At 38.9% G+C, this 23,182-nt stretch overlaps 3 protein-coding genes across 8 annotated transcripts; all 3 read left to right on the plus strand.

Annotated features, from left to right (window-relative positions):
* Positions 1–622: 622 nt before the first annotated feature.
* LOC145901853 (uncharacterized) lies at positions 623–6,690 on the plus strand. Of its 3 annotated transcripts, XM_082989677.1 has the most exons (12): positions 623–808; positions 1,025–1,129; positions 1,362–1,546; positions 1,854–2,110; positions 2,165–2,342; positions 2,494–2,525; positions 2,592–2,673; positions 2,761–2,914; positions 4,839–4,944; positions 5,087–5,238; positions 5,475–5,673; positions 5,953–6,690. In XM_082989677.1, exons 1-12 carry the CDS (start codon positions 702–704, stop codon positions 6,193–6,195), a joined length of 1,800 nt encoding a protein of 599 aa, XP_082845803.1. In that variant the 5' UTR covers positions 623–701; the 3' UTR covers positions 6,196–6,690. The 3 variants fall into 3 exon arrangements, with proteins under 3 accessions (XP_082845803.1, XP_082845787.1, XP_082845795.1); XM_082989661.1 differs by having other exon boundaries at positions 2,494–2,673; XM_082989669.1 differs by having other exon boundaries at positions 1,857–2,110; positions 2,494–2,673.
* A 489-nt stretch (positions 6,691–7,179) lies between these two features.
* On the plus strand, positions 7,180–16,197 carry LOC145895183 (clathrin interactor 1-like). 3 transcript variants are annotated; one of them, XM_082983954.1, is made up of 14 exons: positions 7,180–7,307; positions 7,552–7,753; positions 7,976–8,084; positions 8,160–8,330; positions 9,006–9,053; positions 10,223–10,343; positions 10,875–11,025; positions 11,253–11,342; positions 11,497–11,593; positions 11,699–11,815; positions 12,131–12,497; positions 13,014–13,207; positions 13,517–13,684; positions 14,585–16,197. In XM_082983954.1, exons 1-14 carry the CDS (start codon positions 7,252–7,254, stop codon positions 14,752–14,754), a joined length of 2,061 nt encoding a protein of 686 aa, XP_082840080.1. In that variant the 5' UTR covers positions 7,180–7,251; the 3' UTR covers positions 14,755–16,197. The 3 variants fall into 3 exon arrangements, with proteins under 3 accessions (XP_082840080.1, XP_082840086.1, XP_082840094.1); XM_082983960.1 differs by having other exon boundaries at positions 12,131–12,490; positions 13,064–13,207; XM_082983968.1 differs by lacking the exon at positions 9,006–9,053 and having other exon boundaries at positions 12,131–12,490; positions 13,064–13,207.
* A 161-nt stretch (positions 16,198–16,358) lies between these two features.
* Positions 16,359–23,175, plus strand: LOC145902382 (ataxin-10-like). Of its 2 annotated transcripts, XM_082990327.1 has the most exons (12): positions 16,359–16,495; positions 16,553–16,708; positions 16,959–17,035; positions 17,099–17,195; positions 17,613–17,792; positions 17,881–17,961; positions 18,047–18,173; positions 18,422–18,533; positions 18,712–18,896; positions 21,517–21,580; positions 22,655–22,716; positions 22,906–23,175. In XM_082990327.1, exons 1-12 carry the CDS (start codon positions 16,488–16,490, stop codon positions 23,020–23,022), a joined length of 1,266 nt encoding a protein of 421 aa, XP_082846453.1. In that variant the 5' UTR covers positions 16,359–16,487; the 3' UTR covers positions 23,023–23,175. The 2 variants fall into 2 exon arrangements, with proteins under 2 accessions (XP_082846453.1, XP_082846460.1); XM_082990334.1 differs by lacking the exons at positions 16,359–16,495; positions 16,553–16,708 and having other exon boundaries at positions 17,017–17,039.
* Positions 23,176–23,182: the final 7 nt, after the last annotated feature.

The raw sequence follows: 23,182 nt of genomic DNA on the forward strand, positions 1-23,182 counted from the left end.
CTTTTCATTTTAACCAACTTCCTATGTTGTTTTTTATAGACACTTAAAATCCTTTTTCTTTAAAAGCGAAATACATTTGTCTTATGAGCTACCGCAAGACTGACTGATTTTAGCCAAATAAACGTTTCCGTGATGGTGCTTATGCGCTTTTACGTTATGTTTTTAATTTTAAGAAATAGTTTTGTAACTTTAGGTGGATCCATAAAGCTCACCGTGCCGGAGGGGGGAACTCAAGCATGAACAAAGGGCCCCATACAGGTAAAAAAGGGGCCTGCTCTTCAGAGGGGCTTCAGAGGTTACCATGAAGTCCCATTTTTTGGCAATCTTTTCGCGAATACGACCTAAAACTCGACATTCCAGCAGCCGACAACCCATGGCACGCGTACCATGTTGGACGCGCAAGATATACTGGGACACCAAGTGATTTACAAGTTTATGCTCCAAAACTTTTGCATGCTTCCGGCATTGTGTTGCTTCATGAAAAAAGGTTAAAATGTGCCTAAATGTTCAAATGTTGTACGAGTTTACCTGTTAAATTTAAAATTTTTGTGCTTTCGAAAAAAAAACACCGTGAGGTGATGCTGTCGGGTAAGACAAAACTGACAACGGCGGCAAACTTGGAATAATTTATTTTGGGTCTAGTGTACTATTTTGAGATTGTATTACCAAATTCTTTTTGTTCGTTTTAAAGACCAAAAAAAATGTCAGTTGCTATAACAGAAACATTTGACAAACACTACATAAAATATGAAATTGTGTCAGCAATTTCGAAGTGCAAAGCGCATGGACTAACGGCCACTACAAAATGGTAAGGGCCATTTTTTGCGACTTTTACATTTTTTGGTAGACATACAATAATTTAGCATACGGGCCATAAAGCTTTATGTCGTAAAAACTTCTAAAAAAATACAGAAACAAATGGTCGGATTTGGTGCCTCCATCTAGTTAATAAATGTGTAGGCTATATGGTCTATATTCTATAATACACTTTACTATTGCAGCAAAATAATTAGTTTTTCTCTAGGTTGGCAGAGCTGTGTACTGCCTTGAATTGTTGCCCTCTGAAACCACCCGATGAGTACATATGTTCATACTACGGTTCTTCTGAAAATTTTGAAAGTGGTGATAGGTATATACATAAAGATGAGTTTTTGCTTTTGTGGATACCCTATTATGATAAACGTTTGATTCTAGCTTTTTATTTGACAAAATTCCACTTTTTTTGATACTTTGACCTGTTAGTGTGAAAATGTGCTGTTCAGCAATATTATCATAAAATTGTTTTTAAACAAGATAAATATTTTCCATTACACGTTAATGATATATTTTGACATGCGACTTGACCAGGATCTTTATTACAGTTCTGACAACTATCAGGAAGTTGATCGATACAATCTTGCCAAAGCATACTTTGATGTAGCTGAATTTGATCGGGCAGCCCATGTTGTAAAAGATGCAAAGCATGGTCCAACTTACTTCTTACATGTTTACTCACGCTACTTATCTGCAATGAAAAAGCACCAGCTTGACCACATTTACAGTCACAGTATGTATTTGTATTCAAGCAAACACACAGAAAAATACTTTTTTTCTGAAAATACTAAAAATTAATTTTCCGGTTTAAAGCTATTAATATCGATGAAGCTAACTTCATCGTGGGAGAAATAATCTTATTAACTTGATGACGACCAAGATCTTAAATTCTATAAAATCTTTACAAATAATGAAGTAAGAATAGCACTATAGTAATGCACTGTCTTATTTGATTTAAACAAGTTTAATGCATTGTTAGACTGTAGTATCACACGCTATAAAAGTGTAATTTTAAAACTTTAATTGTTTTGTTTGCATAGAAGTTGTTGATAGAGCCATGGGAAAAAATGATCACCTCAGAGTGCTGAGAGCAGAACTTTCCCATCGATATAAAGAGGGCAAAATGGACGCATTTGTATTATACCTCTATGGAATTATAATAAAAAAGACCTCCGAAATGTCAACATCTTTACACAGAAATGAGGCAATATCTATTCTCTGTGAGTCAGTGAGAAGATATCCAATGAACTGGGGAGCCTGGCATGAGTTGTCATCATTGGTTACTGACCAACAAATGGTAAATATATGGATTGCTGTTACGAAAGATTATTTTTTGCATATCTGTTAATAGTTGTCAGCGATGGATGTTCCCAAGCATTGGATGAAAGACTTTTTTCTTGCACAAACTCATGTCGATCTGATTAATGCTGAAGAAGCTTTGAGTCTTTACGACAATTTAAAGAAGTCCGGGTTTGCAGAGAGTTGTCACATCAAAACACAAGAGGCTATTGCCCAGCACAACCGGAGAGGTTGTTATACTTATGCAGTTACTGAAAAATGTACAAATTTAATACTTGAATGCATTTGGTTTATATTTTTTTCATTACAACCTAGCTGCACAGACATATACATACTTTTTAAATGTTCGATTTTATCAAGTCAATGTGATTATCTGTTCAGTATTCGATGATTCTATCATCTTGTTGGAAGAAGTAAGGGAACAGGACCCGTACAGATTAGATGATATGGACATCTTATCCAACATGTATTATGTTAAGGGTAGACGTGCTGACCTGGCCCACCTTGCTCATCAGTGCACTCAAGTGGACAAATATCGGGTGGAAACTTGTTGTATCATCGGTAAGTGTTTGTTCATTTGCATGCAAAAAAAAACAAGATCATTAACCACTCATTTATGTGCATTACACATGTTATATCTTTTACCAGGTAATTACTACAGCATTCGAAGTCATCATGACCGTGCAGTGTTATACTTCCAACGAGCTTTAAAACTCAACCCCAATTATTTGAGTGCCTGGACCTTGATGGGTCATGAATACATCGAAGTTAAAAACACGTCAGCAGCCATACAAGCTTACAGGTAAGATGTTTTCTCTCCTCTGTATAGTCAGTTGGGGTAATTATCGGACAGTTAAAGTTATGGGGTAATTAGTGGACACCACCGTAGAAAAAAAATATGGTTCCCTCAAACTTTATCTTGCGCATGTGGCAAGCTGGAAGCCTCCCATAGTTAAAAATACCATGTGTTATTTCTTCTGTGAAACACTAATAAAAAAAAATTGTAAGGGGGGTTTATTTCACAAACTTTTTCAAACTAAGTGGACATAGTAATTTGTAAGGATTTAACAGTGTTTTAATGATTTGAAATTTCTTTTATAAAACACTGGCAGGTCAAGCCCTGAAGTTTTCAATGAAGGTTAACTCAAACCTCTAGCTAGTCTGTCCTCTTAGAAAAGTCCGTCCAAAATTTACCCCATGCACATTTTTGCATTCAGGGGTAATTATTGGACACTGACACTACATATTAATATCATAGTACCAACTGTTTTGAGTGGTTACAGCTGGGATTATATTTAATATAGGAATGTGGGATGTGGATGTGGGCAATTTAGAATAATAAATTTGGATGATACGAATTCAAAGCTATTCGAATCCAAATTCTAATTTTAAACCGGATAATAGGATTTAGTTTTATAACTTTTCCTTATATTTCATCACATTAATTGATCACCTATTTTCTTAAATCATAAACCTGGCTTCAATGGCATGTAACAATTAAGAGATTTTATTACACTCATGCAGACCTTCGAAAACAGTCAATTAAATTATTATGCAACAAGCTGAAAAAGAATATGATGCAGTATTTTAGATTCGATTTAACTATTCTAGAATAGTGTGTTATTCTATAACTTCCCCTCTCTGTATGTAATGCAATAATCTTATTGGGAATGCCTAGAAAATAGATACAAAAACCAACAAAACTTTGGAATAGCAGGAATTTATGAGGTGCATAGACATTAATAAATCAGCAGTGTCAAGAAATTAGCAGACATAAGAATATTGGCAAATAAGTGAGTAAACCGTAATATGTCAGTGTCTGCACTTAATTTCCACATTTCATTGAACAAAAGGTTGTAAACCTGTTTTAAATTCACCTGAAACAGCATAGATTTGGCGAGTTTAGTACACTGTCCAGCAATTACCCCACATGTGTCCAATAATTACCCCAATTGATAGGGTAATAGTTGGACAGTAAAAACTATATCTGCCAACATAGTTGCAAATGACTGATGCTTTCATTTTAAATCACAGCAGTGATGAATAAGGTTTGACCCAACAGAAAGCAAAACGAAGTAACTCTAGATTTAATGTCAAAATTTGCAACGGTTTTGAAAAACGTCCGTTCGTTACCACATTTGACTATACTTTATTAAACGTAACAGACATATCGCTAGGTCTGTTCCTTAATATTGAACATTGAAGTTGAACAGATCTGAATTTTTTTTTACTTTTTGGGAAAGTCGGCGATGTTGCTCACGTATGCGTCCGGTGTTTATGCGGTCTGACGTGGTGTAGCGCACGACCAGCAAGTTTTGTCAAATATGTTAGACCACACCGCCATTACACAAGTCAAACTACACCGCTCAGTTAAAAACGTCATCATTTGCATCAATTATATTACGTGCTTACTATTGAATATTAATTTTTGAAATAGATCAGACTTTACCAAAAGGTACATGCCAAGACTCTTTAATAGGCGGGAATATTCACGCAACAGAGTCCAAGTACGTCGGAGTGTATGATTTCCTTTAAAGTGTATGAGTTCCACTTTAAATCATATAGTTATTCCACCAGCCTCGACCGTAATTTGTGGTTTATATTTGTAAAATGGAACTTGCTGACTATAAATGAGTTAATATTCCAGACCCAAATTCGAGTTCAAATCTGTTTTTGACTCAAATTGAAAAATAGGCACTCTTGCAACCAACCATCATTATCCTTAGGAATGCCGTTGACCTGAATCGTCGTGACTACAGGGCTTGGTACGGACTCGGTCAAACCTACGAGCTGCTAAAGATGTATTCGTACGCCCTTTACTACTTCAAACAGGTAATTCTATACACCGCATCGAGTAACTAAACGTAGGACAAGTACTTGGAATATGCTTTTTCTTGAATGTGAAGGTCTTAATTTTTACATGAAGTGTTTTCGTTCTGCACCGTCCCGTAACTTTAGTTTCGTATCTTAATAGTCGCATCGTTTACGTCCATTCGACTCACGGATGCTGATGGCGGTCGGCGAAACATACGAGATCCTGGAACGACCGGAAGAAGCAAAAATGTGTTATCGGAAAGCAATCGCAGTTGGCGACATCGAGGGAATGGCCAACACCAAACTTGCCAAGTCAGTAACCGCAGAATGAAGAGATTGTCTTCAATAGAGCCTTTTGTTGTATTTTCTCCGTGTATTTCCGATTTCACGCTGATACCAACCGTTAATTTTTCTCACAAAAATATTGGTATTTTGTCACACTTACACAGGGGTTCAGCTCAAATTGCACTGCATTTACATACAGTGCCATATTTTTATTTATTTCTTCCACCCGGCTGTACAAAGTATTTTAAATTTCCCTATCGTAGACTATACAGGAGTGAGAATTCGAATGAATGGGCTGCTCATTACTACGAGCGATTTGCGCGGCAATCTGAGGAGCGCGGTGTGGTGGAGGGCACAACGTTTCACACAGAAGCTTACCAGTTTTTGGCGCGCCATTACCTCCGGCCTTCAATGCTTGACAGTGCAGCGTACTTTGCACATAAATGCTGCGAATATCCCGAGGTAGATGCTATTGTTGTGTTTACATAGCATATGGTCCAGCGATTTTTTCAGCTGTCACATTGGTGTTGAATTTGAATGTGAAGTACGATTGAAAAACACATTGAACTGTAGTGTAACAGCACTATAAATACCATGCAACAAATATATGCAGTGAAAACATATGATAAATAGCATACAACATTCGTAGACTATTTCGTATCTTACCACTGTTGATTATTATCAAAATCCTCCTTTATTAAATCAAACAATAAATGTGACTTTCCGTCTCATTGAAATTAGGTGCGAGAAGACGGAAAAGCCATTCTGCGCCAAATCTCCCAGCTCCGAGGCATCGGCGATGCGAAAGATTTATCCGAACTCGAACTCACGCAACAACCGACGCCGGCCGCTCACATGCAACGCACGAGGGCGCACGAGAGCAGTGCAATGGAAGCTGATTCGCCGGCTGGAGGCAACGTGGGACCCATAAAGCTGAGCTTTTCTCCGGGACACGCAGAGTCGGATACGAGTAACTTAATGTGAACGTTATCCATCACCTCGATTTCAATTCACAGCATTCATGGATGATGACAGAGCTGCTGAAGAAGATGTGTGGCTGATGTGATGCAAATGGCTTTACGTGACGTAACATAGTTGGAAATATTTTGCACTTTTGGATAAGTCGGCAATGTTGCTCACGTATGCGTCCTGCCTTTATGCGGTGTGACGTGCTGTAGCGCACGACCAGCAAGTTTTATCGAAAATGTTAGATCACACCCCCATTACAAGTCAAGCTACAGCGCTGAATTGAAAACGATCATGTACATCTATCATATTAGATGCAACAGACCTATGAAAAGGAATAATATAGAAACTTACCGAAGATGATTACGATTCACAATTTTAGGCTGACTGATGTCTTGTTGTGTAGGATTTGGAGAAAGTACTCTTTGTGCTAAACAGTAGTTGGCAAGTATCTTGACATCGAAAATTGCCGCCGGGCATAACACGTAACAAACAATTGTTTCCTGCGGGCAAATGGTATTGTGTCTGTTAAATACGAGTTTGGTAATAAAATTTAGACACATGGACATTCACAACATTTTTGCATACATCAGGTTAGATAAGTACAGATAAAAGGACTTATGGGAGTATTTAGCAGGAATTAAATACAGCCTGCAGAAAGAACAATCCTCTTCTATTGGGTCTTGTACGGTTGACAAGTAAATACATTCACAGGTTTATTTGTTTGTAAAGTTTCCGCTGTAACTAAAATTCGCAGAAATACTCATAGAGATCGTAGTTTCCGAGCGGTGACGTAACACGCAGCCAAGCGGCGAGCGATGAGATAATTTGCGAAATGTGTAGGTGGCCGAAGTTACGAAGCTGTTTGTGCTTGTTTTAAACTTTCTTACGTTGATGTTAACAAAATTTTTACCTTTTGGTGTAAGGTTTGTAAAAAAACAGTTTCTTAAATCTCGGTTTTAGAAGCAGTAAATTTATGGTGGTTTATATACGCTGTGTTTCAGAAAAGGTTAGAAGATCCTCGGATCGTATATATTAATTTTCATCTGTTGCTAATCACTGAAACAAAGCAGCATGATGAATAACGTCATTCCACAGTTATGGAAGATAAGGGAAGTTGCTGACAAAGTGTGAGTATATAAATGTTTCATTAATTTCACTTTTTTTTGATAAAGAGATAGAAAAGACATTTAACCAGATTGTATATAAATCTGTCACTCACCACAACCTCAAATCATGTACTGTAATGAATTTGTTGCAAGTTGATCTTTTTAAATTTGGCCAATAGGCTATATAAATATTTGTCATGTTGTTTGGTTGTGCTAAATAATCCTTTAAAAAACTGTTAATATAATCTTTTGGCTCATTTTTCAGGACAAATGTTGTCATGAACTATTCAGATGTTGAGGCCAGAGTGCGCGAGGCCACAAATGATGAAGCCTGGGGCCCTGCTGGTACCCTAATGCAAGAATTGGCTAGAGACACATATATGTATGAGTGCTTTCCGGAGGTAATGGGAATGATGTGGAAAAGAATGCTCCATGAAGGCAAAAAAAACTGGAGAAGAATTTACAAGGTCGGTGTCATTTTGTCAGTTATAACTATAAAGTTATTGACTGATTTTTTAGGCTATAATTGTTTTTTCCAACTTTTTGAAAGGGATTAATCAACTTAGCCATTTTGCCATGCCCTGTAACAAAGTACACAAGTAAAAGCATGTTTCGTACAAAATCACATTTATATTTCGGATGTGACTGTGCAGTGCAACAAAACTATTTTTTGTTTACTTATTTTGCAGTCTTTGCTTTTGCTGAGTTATCTCATTAGAAATGGTTCGGAGAGGGTGGTGACAAGTGCAAGAGAACACTTATACGACCTCAAATCACTAGAAAACTACACATGTCATGGTAAGATTGTTTTAAGCAGACATCCCTTCTCAGCCCTAGTTCTTGTTCATCAAAATGAATGTTATTTTAACCCAGATGAACTAGGCAAGGATCAAGGAATTAACGTCAGGAATAAAGTAAAAGAAATAATCACCCTTGTTCAAGACAATGACAGGCTCCGAGAGGAAAGGAAAAAGGCAAAGAAGAACAGAGACAAATATGTGGGACTTTCTTCCGATGATGCACGTTTCCAAGCTGGAAAATACAGTAGGAATTAATGATTTTTGCTTATTACTATCTATAAACAGTGTGCAAGGATATTAATTTTATGTTCACATTGGGAGTTAGTGGATAAAAACCAACCAAGCTGCTTGTCATAGTTACACACATTAATGAAATGTCCCAAACACTTTTCAGGACACCCCGAAAATTCAGATTATTGTGAAGTGAAAAAGACTTATACTTCAAGTGTGATTTTTATCTGAAAATTAATTTGTCATGGTCCACCAAAAATGTATATACGATATAATTTTAATCAGTGATCTGTTTTAAAATTGATATTTTTAATTTCAAAAACAATGCAAAAAGTTCAAACTTGACTTGAAACTGATGAATGTAAGCTGCACCAAAGCTGGTAGTTTGTACAACCAAGTGCTTTTAGAGCTACATGGGTTTTGTGTAATTCATGCTCTCAAATACCTAAATCTGCCAATATTTTTGTCAATCAATAGAAGTATTTCCATCCAAATAGTATGTGATAGCTGCAAATTCACAGTGTCTAAAAAATAAAATAGAGTCAAGTGCTTGTTGCTAAACTGACCTGGGGGCGTAATTCACTTAAAACTGCTAATAGTGGTGCCACCTAGTGGTTTGGACTTTCCTATGTATATACAATGCTCTATGCATGTGGCTTATAAGCAAGAAGAGTTTGTCGATTTGTAGATTTTTCACCACCTCCTTCACCGGAGAGTGATGGGAGATACGGTAGAGGTAAGGGGCAGCATGAGTGTTTGTAGTCTGCTGCATAATGTTTAGCAAACTGAAACACCAATATGTGCTTTGTAGTGTGCCTACTTCAAAGCTGCTGCTAATTTGTTCTTGTGCAATCACACAAATGGTTTTTTTTATAATTTATATATAAAGTTAGTGATCTGCCTAATTTGTTGCAATCTGCATGCAATCTTATTAGAATTAGCTGATAGAAATGCTGACTACACAACAAATATAATTTAAAGATCATCAAATCTTCAAGAATCACAAAACTTGTTTTCTGCCTTTTTCAAGCAGTTGTTTTTAGTTTGTGTAAATGTACTGATTGTTGTCTTTACTTAATTCCTCCTGATTTATTTCTAACAAAAAATAGTAAGAGAAACCCATGTAAGAGCTGACAGGGCTTTTTGAATATAATTCAGTTATGGTGAGTAAGTTGTCAATAGCGGTGATTGTGACTTGGAATATGACTTTTATGAAGTAAATTGGTTTATCCATTTTCCCTGAAGTTGACAGCAGTCCAATTTGTACCAAACTATTTGATTTTTTTACACACGCCATAATATAGTTTGAACATGAAAGTGCAAAAATTATCACATAATGTTAATCGATTGTATTTGTCCAACTCCAGTGTGAAGTGCCATATAATATGTGCAGTGAGGACTCTTCATGTTAAGCTTGGCCCTGCTTGGAGCTTATTGTCAGTATTCTGTTTTCATCGATCATGTCATTCCTGTTTTGAAAAAGCTAAATAACTTATTTTGTGATCTTTAGTACATCTGTTTCTGTACTTTGGCAAGACCTCAATGCATTATGTTTTTTTTTTATTTTCTGTGGATATTTTAGCTTCTAATATGCATGCATCATGTTTGGCCATTTTCATTCATCATGTGTTTCTTTAAACCATTTCAGGCAACCATATTAAAAATGTCAGTGCATAAGTTTATCTGCAAAGATTCTTGTTTATAATGACTTGCACAATTTTGTTTTGCTTAATTTAATCAAATCTGAATTCAGTTTAGTTATACATACAGTAATTTCCCCACTATTGTCATCATATCCCATACCTCCATTAAACACACAAACCAGAATGTTTGTAACATAACAAATAAGCTTATTTCAACAGTGTAATATATGTAAGGTTTTTTTTAATGCACAGTGTTTTGCAGGTGGTGGTAGCAGAAGAAGTGATCGATCCCGCAATGACTGGAGAGATGCTGATGAATATGAAGATGAACCGAGGTCAAGTCACAGAAGAAATCGTAGTTCAAATGGATCTGTGGGATACAGGTTATTTTTTAATATTTCAGCAGCAATATATTTTTGCAATAGTTACTTATGGAGTGTAGCATGTAGCATAGGGCTGCACAACGGGGTATACTCCATCCAATGGAAAATGTCACTTATAAAATATTACACTATGTGCAGCATAAATTCTGTTACCTTACAATAGCTTCATTGTTTTAAGTGCCTTCACAATCCTAATGTGTAAAAAAGTGTTCTTGAAAGAATATTAGTTGTTTACAATAAAGTGTGGCATGTGACTTTATAGAGTAGAAAATATTTTGGCACCAAATCTAATTCTGTAGTATGAAGGGTGATTCTATTGGAAATATGCAAAAAAAAGCTAAATAATTTTCATAATGACCATACTAGTATGTATGAAGTATTGATGGTTAATTGACATGTTAACCACTCATTGACGGTGGAACTAGAGCTCTTGATTAATTCATTTTCAAAAACTCTGTATCAACTTCAAGTGTGGCATTTAGTGCCAAAATCCTTATTTGCTGGCATTAAATACAAGCCATTGTGATTCAGTGATGACTCAGCGCCGTCAGATTCTGAAAGCAACAATAGATACGGAAGAATTGGATCAAAATCAAACTACACAGACGAGGAAACGGTCACAAAAACAAGCACAGTCACAAAAACAGAGACAAGACGAAGACAAATGGAAAGCAGCAAAAAGGTATACTAATCATGTTTTGATTTTACTCGAGTTGGTCAGAGGTGTGCACATGAACAATGTAAACTACATACAAAGCATTAAGTGCAACAAGGTGTATAAACACTTTTTTATACTGAGCATTACATCACAAATACCTTTCAGCACCTTGATGTGTTTTGTCAATGCTCATTTGTTGCAAACTGTGTGTAAGTTAGTAATCAGTTATTTACTGTTGTTATATTACCCAGGTTGATCTCGGTGCTGCAGCCAATTACAAAGGTGATTCAACAGCTGGTGGCACCCAGGCCATCGCACCACCAACCCCAACTATCATTCAAGTGAGAAATCATTTCTATGCAAAATTAATCACTGTTGAGTTCTACCAGTTTTTTGGTGTGACCTACAATGTAATATAATTTACAGCACATTTGTTGTAGGTAGCATAGCCATGACCAAACATGTTTGACATTGTATTTTATGTTTCCTATGTAGCAACCTGTTCAGACGCAGCCAAGTGGTAGCAGTGACCTTCTAAATGACCTCTTCAGTCCCCCACCTGCGCAGGCTACAAATGTTGATCTCATCTTTGGTGTGTTGCTTTTGCCAGCTTTTCTGTGATTTTGACCTTTGCGTGTTAAGTTTTTGCTGGTGGGTTATAACTTTATTGATATTCATATATCTGTTACCCCACCAGGTGGTAGTAATGACCCGATGCCTGCAGCGGCACCTCCACAATCTCCTGGTGGATTTGCTGACTTCACTGGATTCTCACAGGCATCTGTTCCACCTGCCCAGTTCGGCCACCAAACAGGTATTATTACATAGTTGTTATGTGTTTCAAAGAATATTCAGAAATGAAATATAAAGTGTATTAAGCCTGACAGGTTTATGTACAACTACCAAAAAGCGAACTGATTATTAAGAGTGGAAGTTGTTCATTGTAACTTTGCACAAACTAATATTACTTTCTAATTTCCATACACTATTGCAAACAAATCTACAGACACTTATTGCGTCAAGCCAACGTTTAATAAAAGCATTGTAAAAAAAATAGACAAACTACCAATACATACAAATGATACTAGTATTGTTGTTGTTCCTTATATGTGTTTTCAATATCTTACAGCCACCCAACAACAAGATGACTTCGCCGCATTCCAGTCTACACCCACCGCCGCGCCAGCGCCACCAAGCGACAACCTTGACCCTTTCGCTTCTCTCGCCGTCATGTCGAACTCGCAAACGCAACCGTCGCAACCACAGGTGGCGCCGCAGAGCAACATGATGGGAACAAACGTAATGTCTCCGGTCGGCGGGAACCAACAGTTCAGCTCTCCTATGATGCCCACGTCTGGATTTGCGTCTATGCCCATGTCTGGACAACAGCAACAACAGCCAATGATGCAAAACGCAATGGGCATGATGGGCGGGTCAAGTATGATGCAGCCAACGGGTGCAGCGGTTCCGACCCAGCTAAACGGCACCGGTAAGTGGTGTTGTCAGAACCGTGCACAGACTTCCTGTCGGTGTATGGTGTTTTTGTCGTTTAACTGCAATTAGATGATTTGCAATTTCCTTGCGCTGCAGTAGTTAAGTAGCACTGACCTCCGGTCGTTCGTTACATTTTTTCCAAGATCTTCGTGCGTTTTGGGCCTGTTTGAACGAACCGCTTTGTTAACTTTGGGAATACGAAAGTTTTTAGTTCAAGGGCTGCCATGGACGTAAAACCGATTGGCCTAATTTAGTTCTCTGCCACAATGCTTAGGAAAACCAGCACCGACGAACTTTCGGGTCATATCTTAGCTTTTAATTCTTATATCAACGGTTAATTGCTAAAGTTGAGTTGTAAACTTTTCAATACAAAAAAAACGGTAACGCCAGTGATGCCCACCAACTACTACCACATACTTACACCACAGTTTTAAGTTTCAAAACGTTTAGTCGGTTCGTCGCGTGGTTTTCCGTCTCCGTACAGTAGTTGTTTACAATAACCCGACCTAACACTAGAGTGCAAAACCGCTTGAACTAACGCAATATGCTCCCGCCATGTTGTGCGCAGCATCACACAAGACCCAGCAACCGTCGACGATGGCAAACAAGAGCAACCTCTGGTCTGACGTCAAAGGAGTGAACATCAGCCTCGACTCGCTCGGCAAAAGGCCGTCGGCCCAAAAGCACCAGTTGTCCATGAAGCAACTGCAAGGTCTGTATGTTGCGCTTCACGAAGTGTTCATTGTGCCTACAGCTCTTCCTGTACGCCTCAATGCTGCTTCCGACTTGGTGATGTATTTGCTTACAGGCGTGTAGATGTCGAACGTAGCGTTACAGAGTTGTGATTTTGCCATTTAAAACCGCTTGATGTAGTTGGCCCAACCCATAAGCCGTTTTAACGTATTTTTACCTTTCAAAGGTTTTTGTGCTGTCCCTTTTCAGTTATTTCATATTATCAAACAAACGAAATAATCTTATTCTGCCCATCTACTAACGATCACATTTTTTTTTTGCATCTCAGAGCAAACCCAGCCTACCCACCAGTCCCCGCAAGGTTTGTCTGGACAAATGGCGGGCATGAACTTAGGAGGAATGGTATCGCCACAACAACAACAACCGCAGATGACGCAACAACAAATGATGATGATGCAACATCAGCAGCACCAACAGAAACTGATGATGTCTAGTGGTAAGTAGGGATGCACCAAGAGTTCGGTTTGCCGAAAATATTCGTCCAAAACTAAGGTTTTTATGATTATTCGGTTTCGGCCGAATATTTTTGCAAAATTCGGCCGAAATCGAAACTTTTTTACTGCATGCAACGCTAATACGCAAAGTTCAGTATAGAATAGAAATTTAGTTTCGGTTTATTCGGCCGAATTTATTCGAAAAAAAATTGCTGTTTCGGTGCATCACTAGTGGTAAGTTACGTTTTGAGAGAGTTTAAGCAACTCCAAGTTCGGTTCCATTGGATGACCAATGACATTTTTCGTACTACTTTAACATTGACGAATAAATGATGGTCACAAAAAAAGGGCAAGCGTCAAGTCACCATAACGACGCCTGTAAAGCAACCGCTGTAATTATTTCGGCCACTTCTTAACGGGTCGTTAGTCTGAAATCCCGCGTATCATCTGATGTTAATATTTACCAACTATTTCCTCTGTTTGTTCGCCCCTAATCAATCTCAGTGTCTTTGTTTGCACGCCCGTTAGCTGTGTTCTCGCAACGGGCGTATGTACGATAAAACCCAGACCATCGCTAATCTAATCTACTGCTGTGGGTCGACTGCTTTTCCATTGTTATGAAAGTTTGTTCTCACTTGATTTTTTTTTTGTTATGATGTTGCTTAACAGCCGTAGCGAAGATTGCGTAAAAAACTAATTTAGTTTCACTGCTACCAGGCTGTCTATTAGTTATACATACCTCCACTACTTTCACAGCGTTTTTTTTCGCTTGTGTAACATCACCCCCATCTTGCATACATGTACATTGTACACCTCACAAACTGTAACAAAAACTACAGAACTCTTTCCTTCTCGCGTGCATTTAGAAGAAACAACTGAGTTTACCCCTTACATTTCCACAGGTATGACCAACACCAGTTACGGCTCGCAGATGGGAATGGGACAGTCCCCAATGGGCGCACAAGGAATGAGGCCACAGATGGGAATGGCGCCCCCAGGCGGAAACATGTACGGCATGGGAGGAATGCAAGGCGGACAAATGAACATGGGATCGTATGGGTTTATGAAATAAAAGACACCTCGTCTGTTTTAACGCCAAACTTCTCGTCACCGCTGCTTTTTTTCCGGGGCTGGCGGGCGCGCGCGAGCTCTTGGTTGGTTGTGGTTAGATTTCGCCTTGCTTTTTCGTTCGTTCGTTTTATTTAACGTGTTTCATAGAGCGTTTCATTGTGCCTAATGCTCAACAGGGGCTACTTTTACTAGGGTGGCCAAGGTTAATGCGTCCTGAGGTCGGAACTAGAAGAGTCTCAATCTGTATTAGGTAGAAAAGAAGTAACCGCGTTCAATTTACCTTTTTCCTCTACAGTGACTCATGTGCAAGCTTAACAATAATATTGTGGCCCATCTAAGTAAAACAGTTATGGTCATGCTGGAAATCATCTTATGTTTAGAAGCCAATTTTCACACCAAAAACTCAAGTGCCGTTTTCTTGGCTGATCCTTCTATTCGCTTGGTGTTCGTAACTTTCTGCATTAGATACGCCGCCCACTTCCGATTTCTGACAATATTTTGCTGGAAACTTCGCAGGTTACCGAAAAGCCCTACGCGTATTTTTCAACCAAGTATATGCCCCTCTTTTTTCACAAAATTCTTGTTTAAATGTCAAACAATATGATAAGAATAAGTACAGGCTTGGACTATCTGCGTGATCCATGAATTTTTACGTTATATTGTTATTGCATAAGAATGTTGGCCAAACGGTCGTCGTTACCCCTTGTAACTGTCTCCTGTCAGTGACGTAGTGAAACCTCTTGCTGTGTTCGTCTTGTCCAGTAGAGATACAAAAACCAAATACTCGTAGCAAAATTGTTTCTTTTTTTTTCGCTAACTTCCATACGAATTCATAACCGTACTCCCAAAATACCAGTATTTTATTAACTTCGGAATTCTAAAAAGTCTGTAATACTTTCAGGCACCTTCCACACCACGAAACTAGCCTCTATCCGCCAGTTGCCCGCCCAATTTTCCTCTTGTATTTTAAATGCACTTTTCCCTTCTTGTGCGAGACATATATACCGACGTAGTTAGACATGACCTTTCCAGTGAGTCGTTTTGTGTAAATAACCCTCACATTGCTATTGTTTACCCCTCACTTTCTCGTACCCTCACCCAGATGGGAAATCTATTAGCTTTCTGCACCACACAACACACAGCGGTACCTCTGCGAGTGTATTACTCGAGTATGCCAACGATTGGCACGTCACGCTAATGTGATATTTTATGTGGTTTCCTGTGGAAAAAATTCAAGCCTCTTTCACTTTCCGTCTGACAGATTTTATTTCTCATCACATTTACTCCACTAGTGTGACTTTTCGTCCAATGCGGTGAGCGCCTCTTGTAAACGCATTTTTCCACTGGACAGTGTACAGAACTTCGCAAGGTCTACTCTGCGTAATCGAGTAATTAGCCTTTAATCGTCTTACCAATTGATCAATAAACGAAACATTGGGTGTGACATGATTTTGATTCGTATCAGAAAGCTATGACGAATTAGGTTTAAACAACCATGGCAGCAAAGATTGACAGATACCAAAATGGCAGGAAGAACTTCTACATTGGCTAATTCAAAAATATGTGGTGTTTTTCAAAAAAGAATATTTTCTAAAGGAGTTTCTGGAGAAAAATACTTCGCCCATCAAGAATACTTAAAACACGTGCTGCTTATAATCAATGAACCGTATCACAACACATGTTTTGTTGTTGTAAAGTGCAGTGAATACGTTTATCACATAGGTTAGGATTAGGATGGAAAGGTGAGTTTTGCATTATTTTACTCAACACCTTTTATCTTGAAATCGTTCTCCGTGCAGTGTTGCATTGGAGAAATTGGAAGATGCCGAACGTTATTTGCGAGATCTTGATTTAACTTCAGAATGGAAGGATGAAGTTGAAGCGTCTATTCTAAAACATTTGCGTTTTCTGCGCGGGACATGTGTGAATTCCAGAACAAATCAAAATGTAGTCTTGTAAGTGTTTCATGAAACATGTGTTATTTTTGGGAATCATACTTTGATGTCATTAAGAATTTTTTCTCACATAGATTCAAGATTTGTTTATCTTTTCGTCATCATGAATTTCACAATTTTTCAAACGCTAATATGGGGGCCTTTGTGAGACGAAAGGGTACAGCTAAGAACCAAATAATGGTTGTCGAGTAACATAATACATTTTCACAATGAAAAAAGTAATAAAAAACTAATTTATTTTAACTTCAAGAAATTCTGATATTCCTCAACTTGTGGTGAGCAGCCTGACTTTATGCTTAAAGGAATGGAACTCAAAATATCATAAATGTTGGTGAGATTTATGTCTGGTAAAGTATGACCATTGTGCATTATAGTTATTTAATTGTGCAGGTGTGGTATGTGGAACACAGTTTCTCGGCAATTTTGTAGCTGGCAATCTGGATTCTCAATATTTGGTATGGTCTCTGGTATACCCTTCAGTGTTAAGGTATAATTATGAGCTAGACATATATGGATATTTTTTGTCGCACGAAGTAAGAAACTGCAAGTAAAACAGATTGGTATTTGAAACAATAATGTTTGGCATTTAGTAATAATATTTCCAAATGCTGATGAGTTTAGTCAGTGCATTTTCGACTGGTGTCTGTTTTAGTTGCTATAGTCACTAATGCAAGTTCATGTAAATATGTCATGTTGTTCACTGTATATCTCTTTACTTGCCATATGTGTACCCCAGTCCACTGGTACATATCGAAGAGCTTTTGCCAGTTGGGATATTTCTTACAAAGCTAAATTTAGTGCTTTTATATCCCACCAGAGTATGTTGTGTTTTTGTTGGCAGTGTAGTTGCAGTATTTGTGAGTTAATACGGTTTTGAATTTCAAATGTTTATTCTTACATTTAGACAACTGCTATCTTTACTGGATGCAAAAATTTCTGAAATCACCTCCATGATCATCTACAATTGTTTGCAGTCATCTGAAGTGAACTGTGAAAGTTTTGTTAAAAACATAAATGATGGTGACAGTGGGGCAGTCTTTCTTTTATGTGAAAATTTAACTGTGGTGAATGATCAAGACTGGATGTATGTATTTGTGTGTTTATTAACGCTTCCATTGTGTGTGTATGTGTGTTATTTTATGAATGTTAAAGTATTTTTTGTTGTTTGGCAGAATGTTGTGCATTAATCAACACCTTATTCATGTTGAACTGTTTTTACCAAATGTCTTTGAATATGGATCATACAACTGCAGGTAAAAATTATTGAAACGTTATTTACACCTCAAGCCACTCTTATATAAGACAAGCTTGTCAAACAGCATGAAAAAACATTAACAGGTGCAATGTACTCGATGTTTTGTCACAATCTTGTGAAAATATGCCTAACTATGTGATAAAGTTCATGACCGACCAGTTCATTATTCAATCAGAAGGAATTGATAACAAGGAGAAATTTACCAACACAGTAAGTGCATGTTTTCAAATTACTTTACATAATACTGTGGGTTTTTTTTATCTGTTAACTTCATAAAATATTGGCATTTTGCCATGTGAAACAGAAAGCAAAACATGCTGTTAGTAATTTGTCTGACCTTTAAACTACACCCACAATTGCTGGTCTTGTTTTTGAAATTAGTACATTTTTGGTATTTTTAATTGGCACATTTTTTATACAGCAAGCATATGACTGATCATGATTTAACTTTCTTCTAGGATGAAGTATTGGTGACAGTGAAGGTGCTGGAGGTTTTGTGCGCAGTAACGTCCAAGGATGGTAGTATCAGAAATCTTTTTTCTGCCACAAACCTACTTCCTACAATCATAGGTATGTGTTTGTTTTGAAAGAATTTGAATTTGTTACAAATTCTCTTTTGGCAGCACACAGAAACATACCTTTTTGGTGGCTAGCGACAGTTTAAAGGTTGTGATTGATTTTACAATATTTGATAATTTTCTGATGGGAAATATGTTGTATTTATCAACCAATTTTCTTGCTTTTGAAGATGTACTGCGAAAAGTAACAGTCGCGGGAAAGATCGACACCCAGGGAGCTTTCGGTCTCGCGCAAAATCGCTCGCCGTCAGTGGGCGCTCTGGAGACCGCAGAAAATCCCGTGGCTGGTTTCAAAAGAAACCTGATACGAGTGATCGGAAACTTATGCTACCACAACCAACACAATCAAAATAAGGTTGGAATTTTAAAACCATTTTATTATACCTCAGTGGAGCTTAAATATTAATAAAAAATATGTGACCAATGGTACAACGAAGTTGGAAAGCGTTAGTGTAGCCAACTAACAGTCTCGCCGCACGTTTGTCAGTATGTATTTCGAAATGGATGTTGGCGGAGCCAGGGGCACTTCCTGTTGTTGTAGCCAACTGCTCCCGTTAGAGCAGTTACTGAAACGTTGCGCCCAACTTCCGCGTTTCGTTTTGGGTAAGACTGTAACACTGGATATTTATCTGCCATTTGCGCTCTCAAGTACCACAATGACACGTTTATTGCTTTGGAATAAATAAGAAATTGTGCAATCATTTCACAAATGCCCTTATGGCAGTGACGAGTTGCGCAAAACCGAAAAACAACAATAGTATCGCCCTACCACGCTCGATGCACGAGAGTATCGCGAGGCGCGCGTGATTATGTGCAAAACTTACGCTTCCTCGCTTTCTAGAATAATCGGTGCAGCAGAGCACGCCCGAAAAACCCTAGTCATCCCGCTCGTCAGACTTTCGTCCCAAAGCTGTTTACCAAACAACCTCGGATATTGTTCGTTGATCGATTGTTGACACCCACTCTTCCCCTAAAGCTCGCTGTCCTTCCGTTACTCCCCCTCTCCCCTCAATTCTGTATCTAAACCCCAGTGTAGCTCGCGTTGCCTAGCGGGTTTCGAACTAAGCTCTATGTTGTTCATTAGTTATCGCTGTCCCGCATGTTTGCGGAAGTGGAGATACGATGCGTGCGACGGTTTGTTGTTTATGCGTTGTGTTGTATACAGCGATATTACCTGTTAATTTGTGTGATTAAAACTGTTGACCACACCCTATATTGTTCATAATGGATAAGACTATTCTATGTAAAAAAATTGCTGCGAAGGTTCCAGCAAGCCTGAAACTTGTTGCTGTAAGAGTGGATACTAAATCATTCCTTAATACTCTGGCAAATGTAATCACGTGGACGTTTTCGTCCAATCAGAGGTTGCGATCTGACCACAGAATTATTTTTAGGTTCAAGGGTTCGCAAAAAGTGGCAATATATTTGAAATACCATTTAAACGTTTGAGCACATGGTATTGTCATTATGGGGAAGTTTAATTGTACACCTGTGTTGTGCATTCAACACACCAAACCTTACAGAATGCAAGTTTTCACCGAACTAACCACAAACGTGGCATGCAAATGACAAAACATGCAAATTCTTGCTTAAGGACATAGGGTTGGGTAATGTTGTAAGATCCAACGCGGAACCACTGAAGGAGGCAGGAACAGTGCGGCGGCACCTGTACGAAATCTCCACTACGTCAGCCAATAGCGCCCGCCTGTATGTATAATCAGTCACTGGCATAACGTAATCGCGGCTGGCGCTTTGTTTTGCTTGACATGAAAAAGAACCTACCTGTCGATGGCGGCTGACGCTTCGCCACAACTCGCATCTTCCGGTTTACTCTTGCATAAAGCAAGGCTGCGCGTTTAACGGCGGACAAAGTTGGTTTTGTTGCTGTGGAGCTCGTTTGGCAATCGCTGTTTTCAGTTTAGTTCCGCGTGGGTGTGGTTTTTGCTCATACAGTGTTTAGGTGTGTTTTGGATGGCTTGTGAATTTGGTTGCTTGTTTCTGTCTTTAAGTCTCAATGACGCTGGTATGTTTGTATTGTCAAACCGCTTTCCCGCATACAAAATATTGGATGGTGCGTTTCTGTGTGCGTTATCTTCCTTCTAATGCAGATTTCCGAAACTTGATGCAGAGAAGCTTCGTAAATTTAAACAAGCTGACAACTGCCTTTGTTCCCGCAACTTTGCCTGTAAGTTGTAGCGCATATCGCTCCATGCTCAGTGGATAGAGGTGCTTGTGCATTGTCGGGCGGCATACGCTTCCTCACTAGCTTCCTGCTTTGCAGCACGTTTTCCATCTATTGCTTTAGAGTTCTCCTCGTTAAGTTGTTCGTCTCTCGCTCGCGCGCTCGATGAGCTTTCCTTATGGGCACTGCTGCCAGAAGCGTTTGTTTCAGAGAGATTTGTGTGTGGTTTCTTACAGACTCAAGTATTTTTAGAGGTTTGAATGAATTTTGGGCCAGGGTAACTATTTTCTGATAATTAGAATGTTAATTTTGGAAGGTTTGCATATGCGGATGCAGCCATTAAGGCTTTCTTTCTGCTTGTTAAATAGTGAATTTAATGACGAAAATGTATGTGTGTTAAACTTGCTTAGTGCAGTCCTTTTTTGTTGAACTTCGGACTTGTGAGTTGAACGAATGACGTGTGTATATGCTGCAGTTGTCGCTATAGCCAGTCTTATGTAGAATATTACGCAGTCACAGTTTAGTTCCTATTCCGTAGATAGGTGCATCCCCGACGGCGAGACCCGTTGTGCTACAGCGTAGGCTTGGCGATTGTAGCACAAACATAAAGACGAATGTTTGCTACTATCACCAAGATCGGCGCTGTTATGTCTAATCTGCCTCGTCAAGTGAGTTTTAATATCGCTCCACTCATAGTCACAGTATTAAACGCTCGTATCGTCCCCATGTTAGGTACGTTGTGTGTTTCTACATGCCAAGGTAAATGGAGGAGTTATTTTCTTTTGTGTTTCAGATTCGGGAACTTGGTGGGATTGAACTGATCTTGCAGCACTTCGATCTGGATGACAACAACCCTTGTATCCTTTTTATGTCGTATTTTTTGCCATCTGTGTTGTTTCATACCAGCGTGTATTTAAAAGCGTGAAAAAACGTGCGTGAAAAATTTAAACGCCTGCAAAATGATGGCGAAATGTGCTGAATTATTGTGTGCCTTAAATATACGCGAGGATGACACAGTGCAGGCCCCCTAATGTACAACGTCCGAAACGTGTACTGTAGTTCCGCAGGCGGCTAAGGTCTATAGTTCCATGCACTCACTTAAAAACAGAATCAACGCCCAGGGCGTTAACTACTCAAACTCTTCAAAACTAACCGTTTGCATTTTTTCGCCCCCAAGTGTCAGTAAAACACGCCAACACTAAGCTATCAGAGTGCGTTGCGCGCGCGTATTTGAAACCCTTTGTGAGGTCTGCCTTCGTCTCTTTTACTTCCTTTCTCGCCCACCCATTGCTCGTCTGCCTGTGCGCACTCATATGCGTCATTTTCCGTAATGACTGCCAGCAACGCTGTCGCCGGCACAGCTGTGGACGGTGACCTGCTGGATTATTGGGAGGCTGGTGCATGGACCTTATTCTGTTAACGTTCGCTAACACCGGAGCCGAAAACTATTGGTATCGTGAAGTATATTAACGCAGCTTCACTATATTTTACAGGTGTCGATTTTACCAAATTTCTTATTAATTCTCACGAATTTGTATCAATCCCTGGCAAAGTGACGAAATTCTTTTTTTGCCGTGAATGAAAAATTCTTATGTCAAACCGTCGTTCAAACTCAACCCACGTGTCTTTTGCCTAATGAAAAAAGCAAATATTTTGCCCATAATCGCGGTGCGCCTTATCCCTTCTTGCGTTCCCGCGGTTTAAACCTTTACAGTCGCCGGCTTAATTCAATCAAACCGCCGGATTACGTCTGTCGGTTGTCAATTATCCGGTCTGCGCAGAACTGCCAGATAATATCTTTTGCTTTCGATCTACGCAAATGATGTAGCCGCTGAGTTAACTTGCATATCTTGTCAATAAAGTGGTCTAAACTACGTGCACTGTTTTCATCTGTTGTAAAAGCAATGTTCCTTAACCTTTTTTGTGTCCAGTCATTCAGCAATGGTCGGTTTTGGCAGTGAGGAACTTGTGCGAAAATAATCTTGAAAACCAGGTAACGTGCAACAGTTAAATATTCGTTAAAGTTTAATAAACGATTACAACGAGATCATTCTAACCAGAGTTTGCCGAAATATACTTTTAGTCATGCCTTTCCAGGCATTACATGAATAGACCTACAAGTGTATATTAGCAAAATACTGTTGTTTCATTTCTCGACTTAATGCTGGTGAACTCGTTCCAGGAGATTGTGGCGCGGTACGAACGACTTGCAGCCGCCGAAAGTCCAATCCTGCGTCGGGCAGGTGTCGCTGTTGAGCTGTCCGGTGACTTCAACAGCAATCGACGCTCGGCCACGTGACCAAATCTGCAAGCAATGTTTTCTTCGCCAAATTAATGGAATGTGTTACTGGGTGGGTAACTGGCAACACGGTACGGCGCGTGAACGCTGGATAATGTCAATAAATCCTTCCTGTTGTGGTTTGCGGCGTGAATTGCTTAATAAACAAATACATCCCGTC

Source organism: Ascidia mentula, chromosome 1, assembly GCF_947561715.1.
Source record: "Ascidia mentula chromosome 1, kaAscMent1.1, whole genome shotgun sequence".
NCBI lineage: Eukaryota > Metazoa > Chordata > Ascidiacea > Phlebobranchia > Ascidiidae > Ascidia > Ascidia mentula.

Bases quoted from the DNA above. Each gene is read 5' to 3' on its own strand.
- LOC145901853 (XM_082989661.1), top strand. From the start codon at position 702: ATGTCAGTTGCTATAACAGAAACATTTGACAAACACTACATAAAATAT. The intron at 2,111-2,164 runs GTAAATATATGG...ATCTGTTAATAG, and splicing joins TGGTTACTGACCAACAAATG to TTGTCAGCGATGGATGTTCC. The intron at 5,674-5,952 runs GTAGATGCTATT...CATTGAAATTAG, and splicing joins AATGCTGCGAATATCCCGAG to GTGCGAGAAGACGGAAAAGC.
- LOC145895183 (XM_082983954.1), top strand. From the start codon at position 7,252: ATGATGAATAACGTCATTCCACAGTTATGGAAGATAAGGGAAGTTGCT. The intron at 7,308-7,551 runs GTGAGTATATAA...CTCATTTTTCAG, and splicing joins AGGGAAGTTGCTGACAAAGT to GACAAATGTTGTCATGAACT. The intron at 8,085-8,159 runs GTAAGATTGTTT...ATTTTAACCCAG, and splicing joins AGAAAACTACACATGTCATG to ATGAACTAGGCAAGGATCAA.
- LOC145902382 (XM_082990327.1), top strand. The intron at 17,962-18,046 runs GTAAAAATTATT...AAACATTAACAG, and splicing joins TATGGATCATACAACTGCAG to GTGCAATGTACTCGATGTTT. The intron at 22,717-22,905 runs GTAACGTGCAAC...AACTCGTTCCAG, and splicing joins AAAATAATCTTGAAAACCAG to GAGATTGTGGCGCGGTACGA.